The sequence below is a fragment of the Tiliqua scincoides genome, chromosome 6, assembly GCF_035046505.1.
Source record: "Tiliqua scincoides isolate rTilSci1 chromosome 6, rTilSci1.hap2, whole genome shotgun sequence".
Classification (NCBI taxonomy): domain Eukaryota; kingdom Metazoa; phylum Chordata; class Lepidosauria; order Squamata; family Scincidae; genus Tiliqua; species Tiliqua scincoides.
In genome coordinates this window covers 50,817,937-50,830,359 of record NC_089826.1, presented here as the reverse complement: position 1 = coordinate 50,830,359, position 12,423 = coordinate 50,817,937, and the positions used below count along the sequence as shown (strand labels likewise).

Sequence of the window (12,423 nt, the reverse complement as noted above, 5' to 3'; positions counted from 1 at the left end):
TCCGGATTCTGGTAGAACTTGGCACATGAAGTACAATTTCCCTGTCCATTCACACTCAACGCGTCTCATTCTCTTAAAGCACTCATTCATACATACTTACATGATGCATATACATTGTGACTACAGCCATGTATGGCCTACAGCACATACAGTAGTTCTCCTTTCTACAAATAACATACTTCTACATTGGTAGAGTCCACTGTATTTACAACTGATGATCTTGCTCTGCGGATGGGAATTTGGTTGAGGATCACTTTTGTGGACACACATTTAAAATGTTCAAGTCGTTAAGTTCTTTATCAAATCAGATGTATCTACAGGAAGATCTGTTTGATCATGTGCAAGAATTCTAAGGCAACAGTAGTAGTTGTTCCACAGGGCTTAGTGCTGCCACTGTAAATGATCTTCACATGCTTAGAAAGCCTGTTCCTCTTAAGATGCAGTCGGGTATTGAGACATTCATGATCCGCAGGTTGTTGGCTCAAACGTCTAACACGTCTTGGGTTGGTTTGTTTTTAATGTTCATGGAATAGCACCATAGAAAAGGATCTTTGCCATCACAAAAGCCTTGTTCCCAGAAAACAAATGTTCTCTTCCTTTCACTTGCTCGGGAAACATGGCTTTTACAAAACCACTTTTTCCATTTTTGATCAGTTTAAAATAAACAATAAGCTCATTCACAAAAACAACCAAGAAAATCCAGATTAGCAGCTCATTACTATTGAAATGAAATCCATTGCTAGAGTTGGAGATTATTTCGATCCTGATTTATGTCTGTTGCTGGATGGGTAAGGGTTGGCAGCAGGCTTGCAAAATGTTAACCCATTCCCTTTTGGTTCTCAGTGTAAAATTTAAGAGGTCAGCAGATACAGAGTCCCTCAGCAACAATAAAACAGTATTCTTAGTCACTGATTGTATCCAAAGTCCAGATGTGCTAATAATTATGATGAACGGTAAAAGCTTCAGACATTCCAATGTGTTGCTATAATAAAAACTCCCTAAAGATCAAGTGGTTCTGCAGTTGTAGTTTTCACAACATTAATATGTTGATGGGACAGATGAGTTACAAGTATAGAATACTTGTAACCCATCCCATCCTTTTTCCTGACTTCTAACTTTTCTTTGTATGCACTGTATCCTGGAAACACCACCCAAGTAATTACAATAAGAACAATATAAGGACAGTATTTTGGATGCATGACCTGCAGAAGGTGGGGAGAGGGCTGTTTTTCCCTCCTGGACAGCAGTCATTTGTCAAAAGGAAGAACAGTCTGTATGCTTCACCTCCTCTGAATCTTAACTGGTTGAGTATGCAAGCAACAATGACACTTGTCAAGCTGGCAGCAAAGCTTTTAGGGTCTCCCTGGATGCATGCACTGTCTCCTCTCCAGCTTTGCAGAGACAGCCACACATGGAGACCACACGTCATCACCATAATGTCTGTTCCAATGGCATAAGAGTATATTTAACAGTGAGATGTTTTGAGTGCATGAGTTTTCCTTCCATTTGAACTCATGGTATGAAAACGTCTGTGGTCTTAAATGTCAGGTTTTTTTTAAAATCCACCCCTCTCTCTCCATTACAGTCTCTCTCTTTGTCTTGATTTTTGTGGTCTAAGGGGTTATCTGTTATTTTTTGGTGTGAACACTGTCTTGATGTTTTATACTTTTGTATCGTATATGGAATCCTTTCTTGTTGATTGTATCGTCTGTGTGAAAATGAAGCAAAATAGAATCACCGGCTGAGAAAATTTCTTCAGGTGGCTGTGGAAAACAAAGAATAATGTTACAAACAAAATACTGGTTAATTGAGATATAACAATCAACACTATGATCTTTCTTAATCATTTATTATTCCTCCTTTCTCAATCAAAATGACCAGTATATACTTTATATGCTGATTCAAGCAGGTATCATGTTAGGAAGCTATGGCATCAGCATGTAAGGTGGCTATGCTGTACCCCAAAACTAGAGCCAATTGGCAAAACTGATGCATTTTTTAAATTCAGTGCTCCAAAAATATCCTAAATTCATTCAGACATCCTTGGCAACTTAAAAAAAAGGGTTCCTTTATTTTATTTTGGTAAGTTCATGTCATTATTTGTTCCACTAGTCATTCTGCACCAATTCCATTATCAACAATGACTAAAAAAAATATTTGGGGGTTATTTTAACTCTAAGTTTTGAACTATACAGAATTCACACATTATCTCTTGGTTTTTGAAAGCCAAACAAACCTGGGACAGGCTGCATTTGAGCAGGGGATGGAGGAAGAGGCTGCTTTACCCATTCTCCTCCCACCATTTTCCAGCTCAAATTCCCTTCCAAAGCTATTGCTTCATCCACATGGTAATAACAGAACGACGTAATAACCCCCACTTGTTGTTGGAAAAAAATTGGGGGGAGGACAAACTTCAGATGAAAGGGGACTAGTGGTGAAAGGCACAAGTAGCCTACAGCTGGTCAAACATAGCCTACCCCAGGCTACTTTGCGTTAAAAAAGCATGGAGCACTTCACCTAAGATGTAGTTTGAGCCTAAATCTTTACCCTCATTACTTTCTCTGCCTAGGTCAAATTGGATGATACACCTGTTGTGTGATTAGATGGTATACTTACTGCATGCTTGTGTTCTTAAAAATGTAAATAAGAGATGTGCAGGGTCCTGATCCATAATGAAACTGCAGTGGGGGTCTGTCTGGCACAAATAGGTGCCTGACTGTCAGTGGGTGGGTGTGGTGGGGAATGCAGGTTGAGGTTACAGCAATGGCAGCAAGGGTATTAAAGTTCCCTTCCCACAGTAGTACTGATTCAGATCAGGGCTGCACAAAAACTGCTTTTTACATTTTAAAAAACAAAAATTCAGGCCTCAACCTTTCTATAAGCTTCTTGTCGAATTGGGTCCTCTATATATCTGCTGGCTGATGTGTAGGAAAAAATGCTTCCTTTAATAGGTTTTTACTTGTGCTACTCTTAAACCAAATAGAATTTTCCCTTCTTTTGATGTTATGAGCCAACCTAACAATCCTGAAGCCTTTTAAAGCATCTCATTCAAGACTATTTCTGTATGGCCCACATCCCTCAGAAGTCTTTCTTGCAACAACAGATTTCCTTCAAATCCCCTCTCAAACCCCTCTTTGGCTCCTTCAAGCCTTCGGCTTTCCTTCTAGTGAGTAACTTTACTCTGCTGTGACTAAACCCAAGTTTGTGTATATTAAACAGTCACACTGGCACCACTCTCCTACCATGTTCTGTTGTTTCCCTTTTGTCTCTTTAAAGCCCCAAAGGGCAAGAACCAGGGCTACAGAGAGAGCAGGAGGACCCCCAGAGAACGGCTATATATGCAACTACACACAGCATAGCCTGATTGTACTTGGTCCTCCAGACCCAAAAGCTAAATTACAGGGCCAGCTTTAACCCAATTTGGGCAATTTCACCCAATTAAGCCAATTAAGCCCAGAGTGGTGGTGGCAGGGAGCTGACTGCTCACAGCTGGCACCTCAAATGGAGGTAAACTTCCATTCAGAGACTGGTGCAGCAAGCAGAGCTCTTGCGGATCCTCCCTCCCACTGGTTCCAACTGACCCAAAATTGGGCCACTTCAGAAACAGATCCCACCGCTGTTTCCGGTTGGCCCAAAATCAGGTCAGTCCAAAAGCAGCTCCTGCCCACCAAACTGGGCCACTCTGAAAGCAGTAGGCACTCAGCTTGGACTGCTTGCCACCACTTGTTTGCAGGTAAGTGCCCCCCCCCGCCCCGTAAGGGCTGTGCAGTGAGGGGGGCCTTCAAAGACCATGCAGAATTGGGTTCCACACCTCCTAGGGCCAGCCCTGCTAAATGATGTGACAGGATCTCCATTCTGACTAAGAGCCCAATCCTATGCATGTCTACTCAGAATAAAGGCACAATCCTATCCTGTGCTGGAACAGGTAAGCCAGGAGGCTTGCGCTATATCCAGCGGTGGATAGTGGCCATAAGAAGCTTAGCCAGAGATAAGGGGAAACATTTCTCCTTACCTCCAGGTAAGGGCTGCTGGCCCCTATGGGTCTCCTCAGACTTGCCCCACCTCTTGAGGTGGCACAAGTCCGAGGAGAGCAGAGCAGCTTGAAGCCGCTCCGTTCTCCCCAGGAACGGGGGATCCAAGTCCTGCCTCCCGCTCCTCGTCTGTCCCCCAGGACCACCCACTGCCCGCCTAGGAACACCTCTCTCTTGTCTCCTCCCCGCCCACCCTCGCTGCTTGCATCGGCTCAGCCGGGCTGACGCAAGATTCCACAGGGAAGCTGCCACGGAGGCTGGATTCAAAATGGCTGCCACTGCATCCTATGGGTGTTGGGCAGCCACTGGCTGCTTCCAACATCTCCTCAGAAGAAGGGAATATTTGCCCCTTCCCCCGAGTAAGGGAATTGGCCCCACAATGGGGCTACTCAACTCTATGCTGGCTATTTAGCTGGTGCAGTGTAAAGCAGCCCGGTGTTGGGCCTGGAGGCCTGATGTGGAGCTATGGATTTGGTGGAGCTGAGCTCCGCCTATCCCATCCCCCCTCCTGCCCCCTCCCTCTCCCACCTCATCTTCCCCCCCACCCCCCTGCCCTGGAACACTTCCCTCCATACTTCTACCAAACTCACCTCTCCACCACCCAGCGCTTGCCTAGAGCTCTGGGTGGCGGTCACCCATCCTCTGCCCCGCACTGTCTCAGCATGGGCTCACGCTGAGCCAGCACCTGCACTGGCCCGGTAAGTGTTGCAGGTGTGCCTTATGGCACATTTGCAATACTGAACACCAATGCTGCGTCAGTGCAGATTGGGCCCTAAGTCTCCCCCTCTCCTCATCTTTTGTCTCTTGATATGTGGATTTAGTGTTCTGATTATTAGCTACTTTAACTGTTGATTTGATGGTTTTTAATAGTGTTTAAGCTGCCCTGGTGGTTCCTGCAGGGATATAATTTGGAATATAATTTGTTTGAATAAATATAATGTATTTATAATAATAAATTCTATATATAAGTTGCTGTAATAAATAAAGGGAATTATCACATGATTACCTACCCCTGATCCACAAAACCGACCAAGCCTCACACCATTTGTGTCGTGGCCATTGAAGAGTTCTAGGTAGTCATAGCCACAATCGGCCTCTTCTTCCACTTCAAAAGTTTGAAAAGTTAATTCTATTCGATACCCACGGTCTGATGCTATTAGCCATTCACAGTCTGCTTGAACAGGATAGTTATTATCCCCAAACTGAGCATGAGAGTAGAGATCTCTTGATTTGCTCTCAGCTTTCAAGCGACCGCCACACTCTGCAAAATGAGGAAGGAAAAACAAAGATATTTTTTGACTGATATGAATCCAAGAGATGCAATTTAGGTGCTGTAGGGGAAAGATTGTAGCTGGGCCATAAAGCACCTACTTTGTATGAAGAAAATCCCAGATTTAATCCCTGGCATCTCCAGGTAGGGCTGCAAAAGACCCTCAGCTAAAACCATGGAGAGCATTGCCAGTCAAATGTAGATTATACCATACTGTAGTATAGATGGACCAATACTCTGATTCAGCATAAGGCAACTTCACCTGCAGTCTCCCATTATTATTCTATTTTTTGTACAGCATCATGGCCAGGAGACTCTTATAAATGCCACCAGAGGTCACTATAAACCAAGAAATGTAAGACAAAACTAGTCATATTTCTTACTAGGAATAACAAAACTAAGCATTGCTTGTGTTCCTCTTCTAAACAAATTTTAGTAATCACTTAATCGGAAGGATATAACACACATCCAGTGGTGAAGCCACACGTCAACTTTCTTTAAACACATACTGACTTCAGCAAGACAATGAATGCTACCAGGTTTGTGCTGCACTTCACAAAACAGGAGAGATTAATGGAGTTTGTATACAGGCCACAATATTTTATCAGCTACATGTATTTAACCAACTGCTCCCTTTTCTGCTGTAGGGGAAAACACCAAACATTTAACTTGGTTCAAGGGAGTTTTAAGCATTTCTTAATTGAAATAAAGGGAATTCTTTTCAGACCTGTAGAATGCATTGCTTGGAAACCTTTTCTCTGTACTGATGCATCCGAAACAAACCGAAGGAACATTTTATTTCCAGAAGCAACAAGAGGATCTGGTATCTTATTTCCGCATAAACGTCCGAGAATTGGTGACTTTTCAGTTTCTCCATCAAACACCTCCAGATGGTCATAAGCACACTCCTGATGTTGCTCAATTTCAAACTCGTTGAAAACCTGAAAAGTTAAGGAAAACACAAACCCAAGACTTGAGGTCCCTGCTAAGTATGGACCTGTGGTATGAATTTGCTTATTTTAAATGTCAGACTTCACTGATGCACTGATTTTGGAAGTGATAACCAAGGAGAGTGGGTACGATTTAATGAATACTGCTTCTATGCCTCCTCCAGTCATTACAAGGAGAATTATCGGTTGATTTCATGAGCAAGTTGCTTTGCAACAAAAGCTGAACTGCAGTAGTGCTGGGGAGACTGCTCTCTCAATGGCTTTCAGAACAGGCAAGACAAGTTTTCACACTGAAGGGATTAATAAGGCATTTATTCCCAAGAACCCTGTGGCAGAAGCCAGAAAATCTGGAAAATACAGACGTTCCACAAAATTTGTTCTCCTTGTTCACAGGGTCATCTCATATTTCTCCCAACATCTGACTTATACTAGAAAAACTATTCGCAGGAGGAACGAAGCATTCAGAAATAGCTGCAAAATGTGTTGTGGGTAGAATTGTTTTTACAAAGAAGACAAGCTTTTCGTTTTAAAAGCGGTTGTTCATTCCACTGTGATCCATTAAACAAGGGTTACAAATTACCAGAGGAATCTTTCTGTGTGTGAAAATAGTCTTAGCTCTTCTCAAAATGTTATACAAAACAAGTTTTACAACTACAGTTGTTGGAGCTACTTAGGGATGCAATCAAGTCAGATAAAATCACAGCTATCAGAGAAAGCTGCAAAAGTACTTTTGTTACAAAAGTTACAAACAAGAGGCAACAAAAAAAAATTGCAGCATGGAACAATTATAACTGGACCACAAACTTCACTTATTTGTTTTGACAATTTTGTTGTGTTTTACCCCAATTACACAGGCCTACAAAATTGAGGGTCAGAAAAGTTTCTCCCAAAATTTATGGTGTTTTGATATAGTGATATAGGTTTGATATAGCCATGGTGTAGGCTTCCTCATGAGGAAGCTGCTTGAACCGTTCACTAAAGAGGCTATGCCATGTTTCCAAAACTAGACGTGATAGGGTAAAACAGGTGCCAGTTTTGGAATCAGCACCCCAAATATACCCAGGAATTGGTGTAACGTTTAAGGAAGCAAAATGTGTGTTGGCCTGTGTTATTATTATTAGCTTTAAAAAGCCTTTAATCTGAACTCCTGGAAGGTTGAATGTGCTTTATGGCACATTTGCAACAGCTAGAGAGATAGCAGCTGTTTCAGTGCCAGTGCTAGCGATAGTAGGATTGCACTCTGAAGCTATTCCTGGTGATTGTTTCCTCTATCCGATATAAAGTTGGGATTTCCTTGTTAAGATCTCCAGGATTGCTTTTAGTTGTCACCTTTCAGTAGTCACCTGGAGGCTGATACTGATTTCTAGAAACCTCAGCCAATCCTGAAGGGCGGGCAACCCTAAAGAAGGAGCATATGAGCAAGCTGAAATCTTAAAAGCCAATACTGAAAAGGGATGGAACCAAACAAGAGTCAAAAGCAGAGCAATTCGAACTGCTGAACGTTGTGTCTGGGACAAAAAGCAGTTCTAATCTACTGAATCCCTAATGGAAGCCAGCCAAAGTACAATGTGATGCCACTTTGTATTAACAGCTGTCCTGGAGGAACTGCATATCGCTCTAAGTACTGGTGCTTTTGCACTGGAGAGAGAACAGTCAGAATAAACACAACACTTTTGCAGGCTGAAACCCTGATACTTTCTCCTGATTTATTTGTTTTCTTAAAGAAGATTAGGTGACCTTAGTAATAGAAAGAAACCACAGATGCAATACAAACAGCTGTACAGCAATCCCAGTTGTCACTCATAAATTCTGTTTGACCATACAATTTCCATACAGCTGAGTATTGTGCTCCAAATCATCTCATAGATACACAAAACCCTATGAGAAGCTTCTTAAAAATAGAGCTGAAGCCACTCAGTCGGGGAGCCAGAATGTGCTTTATGTAAGAGCTGCTTCTTTTTCCTATCAAAATTGTATAAAAATATTTTTAATATAAGCACAGTGTACACATACATAAAATTTAGAATTGTTTCTGCCCTTTGGGGCTTGCATTTGGCAGGGGCATTTTTTAGAGAAAATTGTACTGCTCAGTTATGTTCCCCTTAAGAAGTCCACACCTCTGCATGGACCCCTTTCATTGATGTGCAGCAGTGAAGCAAGCTATGAAACCTTGAAGGCAAGGGTTGTTGACTCATAGGCAGTTGTGAGGACACTGGCAGACACACTTGTCATTGGGAATACAATAGGATCTGAACTACATCTAGGCTCAAATCCTTTCTCAGCCCTGAAGCTTCCAGGGTGACCTTGGGCCAATCACTATCTCTCAGCCTAACCTACCTCAGAGAGTTGTTGTAAGGAAAAAAGAAAAAAAGAAAACCTTATATGCCATATATGCCATATGAGCTTCTTGGAGGAAAGGTGGTATAAAAATAAAATAAGTAAATAAATTCAAAGCCCAATTCCAACCTGAGAGGGTAGGATAATCTACCCATCACTGACTGTAAGATAACAAAGAACATTACTTTTCAGCAACATGAATTAGCGCCCAATCCTATTGATTTGGCGCTGGGTGGAGCATGTTGAGACAGTAGAAAGCACTTTGCAAAAATGACAGCCGTCAGTTTGTGCAGTGCTCCATTGGTGGCCATTTTGCACATGTTGCTGCAAGCTGAAGAAGCACTTCAACGCAGCCACCAGTTCCCATCACACCCACTGGGCTCGGTAAGGCGGTGGTGGGCGTGGGCAGAGAGAGGATGCAGCAAAACTGTACATGGAAGGGGAAGCTGTGGGAGGGGGTGGATCTGGCAGCAATGGCATGAGGCAGATCCTATCCCCTTTTTTTAAAACCTCCCTGCCCCTTTCTTCTCCTCAGGCATGCACCATCTCTTTAGGTGGTGCAGGACCATGGAGACTCATTGGAAGGCTTACAGAGGGTAAAGGGAAATAATTTTCCTCTCCTCTCTAAAGTCTATCAATCTCTCCCCACTGGATACAGCCCATGCCTTTTTGTCGCTGCTGCACTGGCAGGAGGAAAAGGATAGGATTGGGCTCTTAGATAACATGCAGTGCAATCCTGAGTTGCACTTGGGCCCAGGAGGGTCGCAAATGTGCCACAAGGCATGTTTGTGCCTCCTTGTGAGTCAGCAAGACCGGCACACAGTGGTGTGCTGGCCTGCAGAGGCTGGAATAAGCCTCCGTGCTGACGGAGGCTCTAAGTCTCGCATCGGCCGAGGTTGGCTGATGCAAGACTCTAGGGTGGGCGGGGAGGAGGTGGGAGGGAGGCATTCTGGGGTGGAGGAAGGCACGCAGTGGGCTGCCCTGGGGGCAGGCAGGTGGGGAGTGGGAGGTGGGGTGGGACCTGGCAGTTATGCTGAATCCCAACCCCCGTTCCCAGGGAGCTCGGAGCAGCTTCAAGCTGCTCCAGTCTCCTCGAACTTGCGCCACCTCAAGAGGTGGCACAAGTTCGAGGAGACCCATTGGGGCCAGGGTGGCTTACCTGGAGGAAAGTTTTCCCTTTCCTCTGACTGAGCCGCTTTGGCACCTATCCTGTGCTGGATACAGAGCAAGCCTCTTGGCTTGCCTGTTCCAGCACAGGATAGGATTGCGCCCTAAGTGATAAACATTGTAAATGAGGTAGGGATCAGATACCACCAATATTCCTCACGTAAACTCAGAATAAGGTTTATTCTGCCCAATTAAAGCTCTGTTTCCATTAATTATGTCCATATAATTGTGCTGTTCATCACATTCACTAAATTTCTGGCTACAATGTATTTTTCAAAACCTTCATTTTGAAAACAGAGTGCCTTTCAATATCACGACACTACTGATATTAAACCATTTTCCTTCATTTCTAAATGTAGGGGAGTGGCACCAGGATGCAGGTAACTTGTTGATGTGTGCTCCCAGAGGCATCTGGTGGGTCACTGTGAGATACAGGAAGCTGGATTAGATGGGCCCTTGGCCTGATCCAGCAGGGCTCTTCTTCTATTCTAAAGGAAATAATGCTTGAAGTTGCAATCCTATTCACGCTTACCTGAGAGCAGCCCCACTGAATTCAAGGAGACTTACTTCTGAGTAGATATGCATAGCATTGTGCTGTAAAAGAACTATTCAACATCTGTCACACACCAACCACAATTCAGCTTCACCTTTAGGCAACGTTCCGAGAATCTATTGATGTATTGCAAAGAACGTTTGCTAATAATCTTGAAGTGACTTACTATTTTGATTCTGTGTCCAGGAGTGCAACTGATTTCCCAGGTACATTCCTTCCTGCTTGGATACTTATCAGGCCAGTTAGGGCTTGTGATAATTCCACTTGGACTGTGGATCTTCTGTTCACACTCAGCTGCACCGAGAACAGACAAAAACCATTAGTGAATTTGGATGAAAATGTACAATATGTAGCCAGAGAAGCAAACTATTTACTCACTGATTCACTGAAAGGGTAGGATTTTCCTGAAGCTAATCCAGGGCTAATCACCCTTTCAGTCTTCACTATCACATTCATCACCTTTGGCAAACTCATTACAGAGAATAATAGACAGTAATCCACATTTCTAGTTTTGTGTTTAACATCAGATTGATGGCAATGTCTACTATGACTCACACAAAACGTGTCTCACAATGGGTGCAAATACACATTTGCCCTTAGTCAGGCAAATCATTCAAATGTGCTGCTCTATCCAACTAGCCTCTTACCTTCCTTGCAGTCATGTTTATTTTCATGTAGCACAAATCCATTGCGACACTGACACACATAGCTTCCTACAGTGTTGATGCATTCATGCTGACAGCCACCGTTGTCCTTAGAACATTCGTCCTTGTCTAAAAGACATATAGAAAGTATATTTGTGAACGCATGATTTGCTTCCAGTTTTCAGAAAGAGGTGCGTTATGTTTAACCCATTTCTGCCCAGCCCACAGGTGTACACATTTGATCCCTGTGTCATATATCCAACTTCGGGCAAAAATAGCTTAAATTTAGGAAAGGGGAAAACTACAACACTTGTCTTATACAACATGAGTGTGATTGTACCTTAATTATACCCATTCATTGTCCAACATACTGTGTCAGGACAGAATGCCATGGAATTTATTTCTCAAACCAACCATCAATCAAACAAGCCCAAATACTGAGCACAACAGACACTGTCAAAGTGTAATTTTACAACTAATTTTTTTTATCCAAGTATGTCTCACCAGGAGTTCAGAGTGTATCAAGGATATTACACAATTTGTGCAATGCCTAATGCAGCTCATTAACTACAGGAACAACATCAGGTTGCAAAGTCTCTGGGTCAAAGTCCCATACTGGGTCATTTCCTTTGATGGCAGGGCAGCAACAGTCCAGATTGCTTTGTGGTGGTCATGCTGGTTGTCATCATCTTATTTAAAATGACAAGAGGACAAGGGTATTCCACTGTTCTTTCAAAAAGGCTGGCAGAGCTCTGGATCAAACTCTGGATCACTATTACTGCCCAGGCTCTTGAATGAGAGACTGTGGGCCTTCTGATAGTCCTTATGTCCAACTTGGCAGAACTCTAATATCAGCCCTGACTAGCCAGATATGATGGACACTAGGGGTCAACAGATCATCTCCCCATTTTCTCAGTTGCATAAAGGCAACAAAAGGTCATTTATGGAGCCTTTGGGTAGGTCACAGTTGTACATTCAGATAGTATAGATTAGGTCTGCACAACAAGGTATCTTATAGTGTTCATGATATTACATCAGCAGCATATTTTGGAAATAGTGTCTAAAAGAAAATGTTAAGTTAAACAAGGTTTCAAGCTCAGCATATGATGGTTTGGTTTGGTATTTTAATCACAGACATTATGACTATGTAACGCTTTTTCTTCCCAAAACAGTGTCTAATGTGCTTTGAGTGTAATGAAGCAGGACATAGCATAGCACCTTGAAAAAGAAAATATACTATTCAAATACCACATAGAAGGAATAGATGTTATGCACTGTAGGAAAATCTGCCACATAGCAGGAAGTCCTGTTTATCAAATAATAATCCTCTAAAAGAGCTTTTAGTGCGTTAGACATGAAGCAGGATGGGAGTCTGAGCCGAACTAAATAGCATCAAAATTCATAAGAGGGGAGAAAAGCCAAACTAGATTAACAGGCAGTCATTCCTGCAAGGGCCATCAGCTGCTTCCAT

At 42.9% G+C, this 12,423-nt stretch overlaps 1 protein-coding gene across 1 annotated transcript in view; it reads right to left on the bottom strand.

The window, feature by feature from the left end:
* Positions 1-1,428: 1,428 nt before the first annotated feature.
* The window catches only part of TLL1 (tolloid like 1), a 143,277-nt gene continuing 132,282 nt past the window's right edge, over positions 1,429-12,423 (bottom strand). The window contains exons 17-21 of the mRNA XM_066631778.1: positions 10,956-11,081; positions 10,475-10,602; positions 6,029-6,242; positions 5,042-5,292; positions 1,429-1,763 (exon numbers count right to left, since the gene is read on the bottom strand). Of these exons, the coding sequence (XP_066487875.1) occupies positions 1,629-1,763; positions 5,042-5,292; positions 6,029-6,242; positions 10,475-10,602; positions 10,956-11,081 (854 nt within the window). The 3' untranslated portion in view covers positions 1,429-1,628. The remainder of the gene's footprint in view (positions 1,764-5,041; positions 5,293-6,028; positions 6,243-10,474; positions 10,603-10,955; positions 11,082-12,423) is intronic.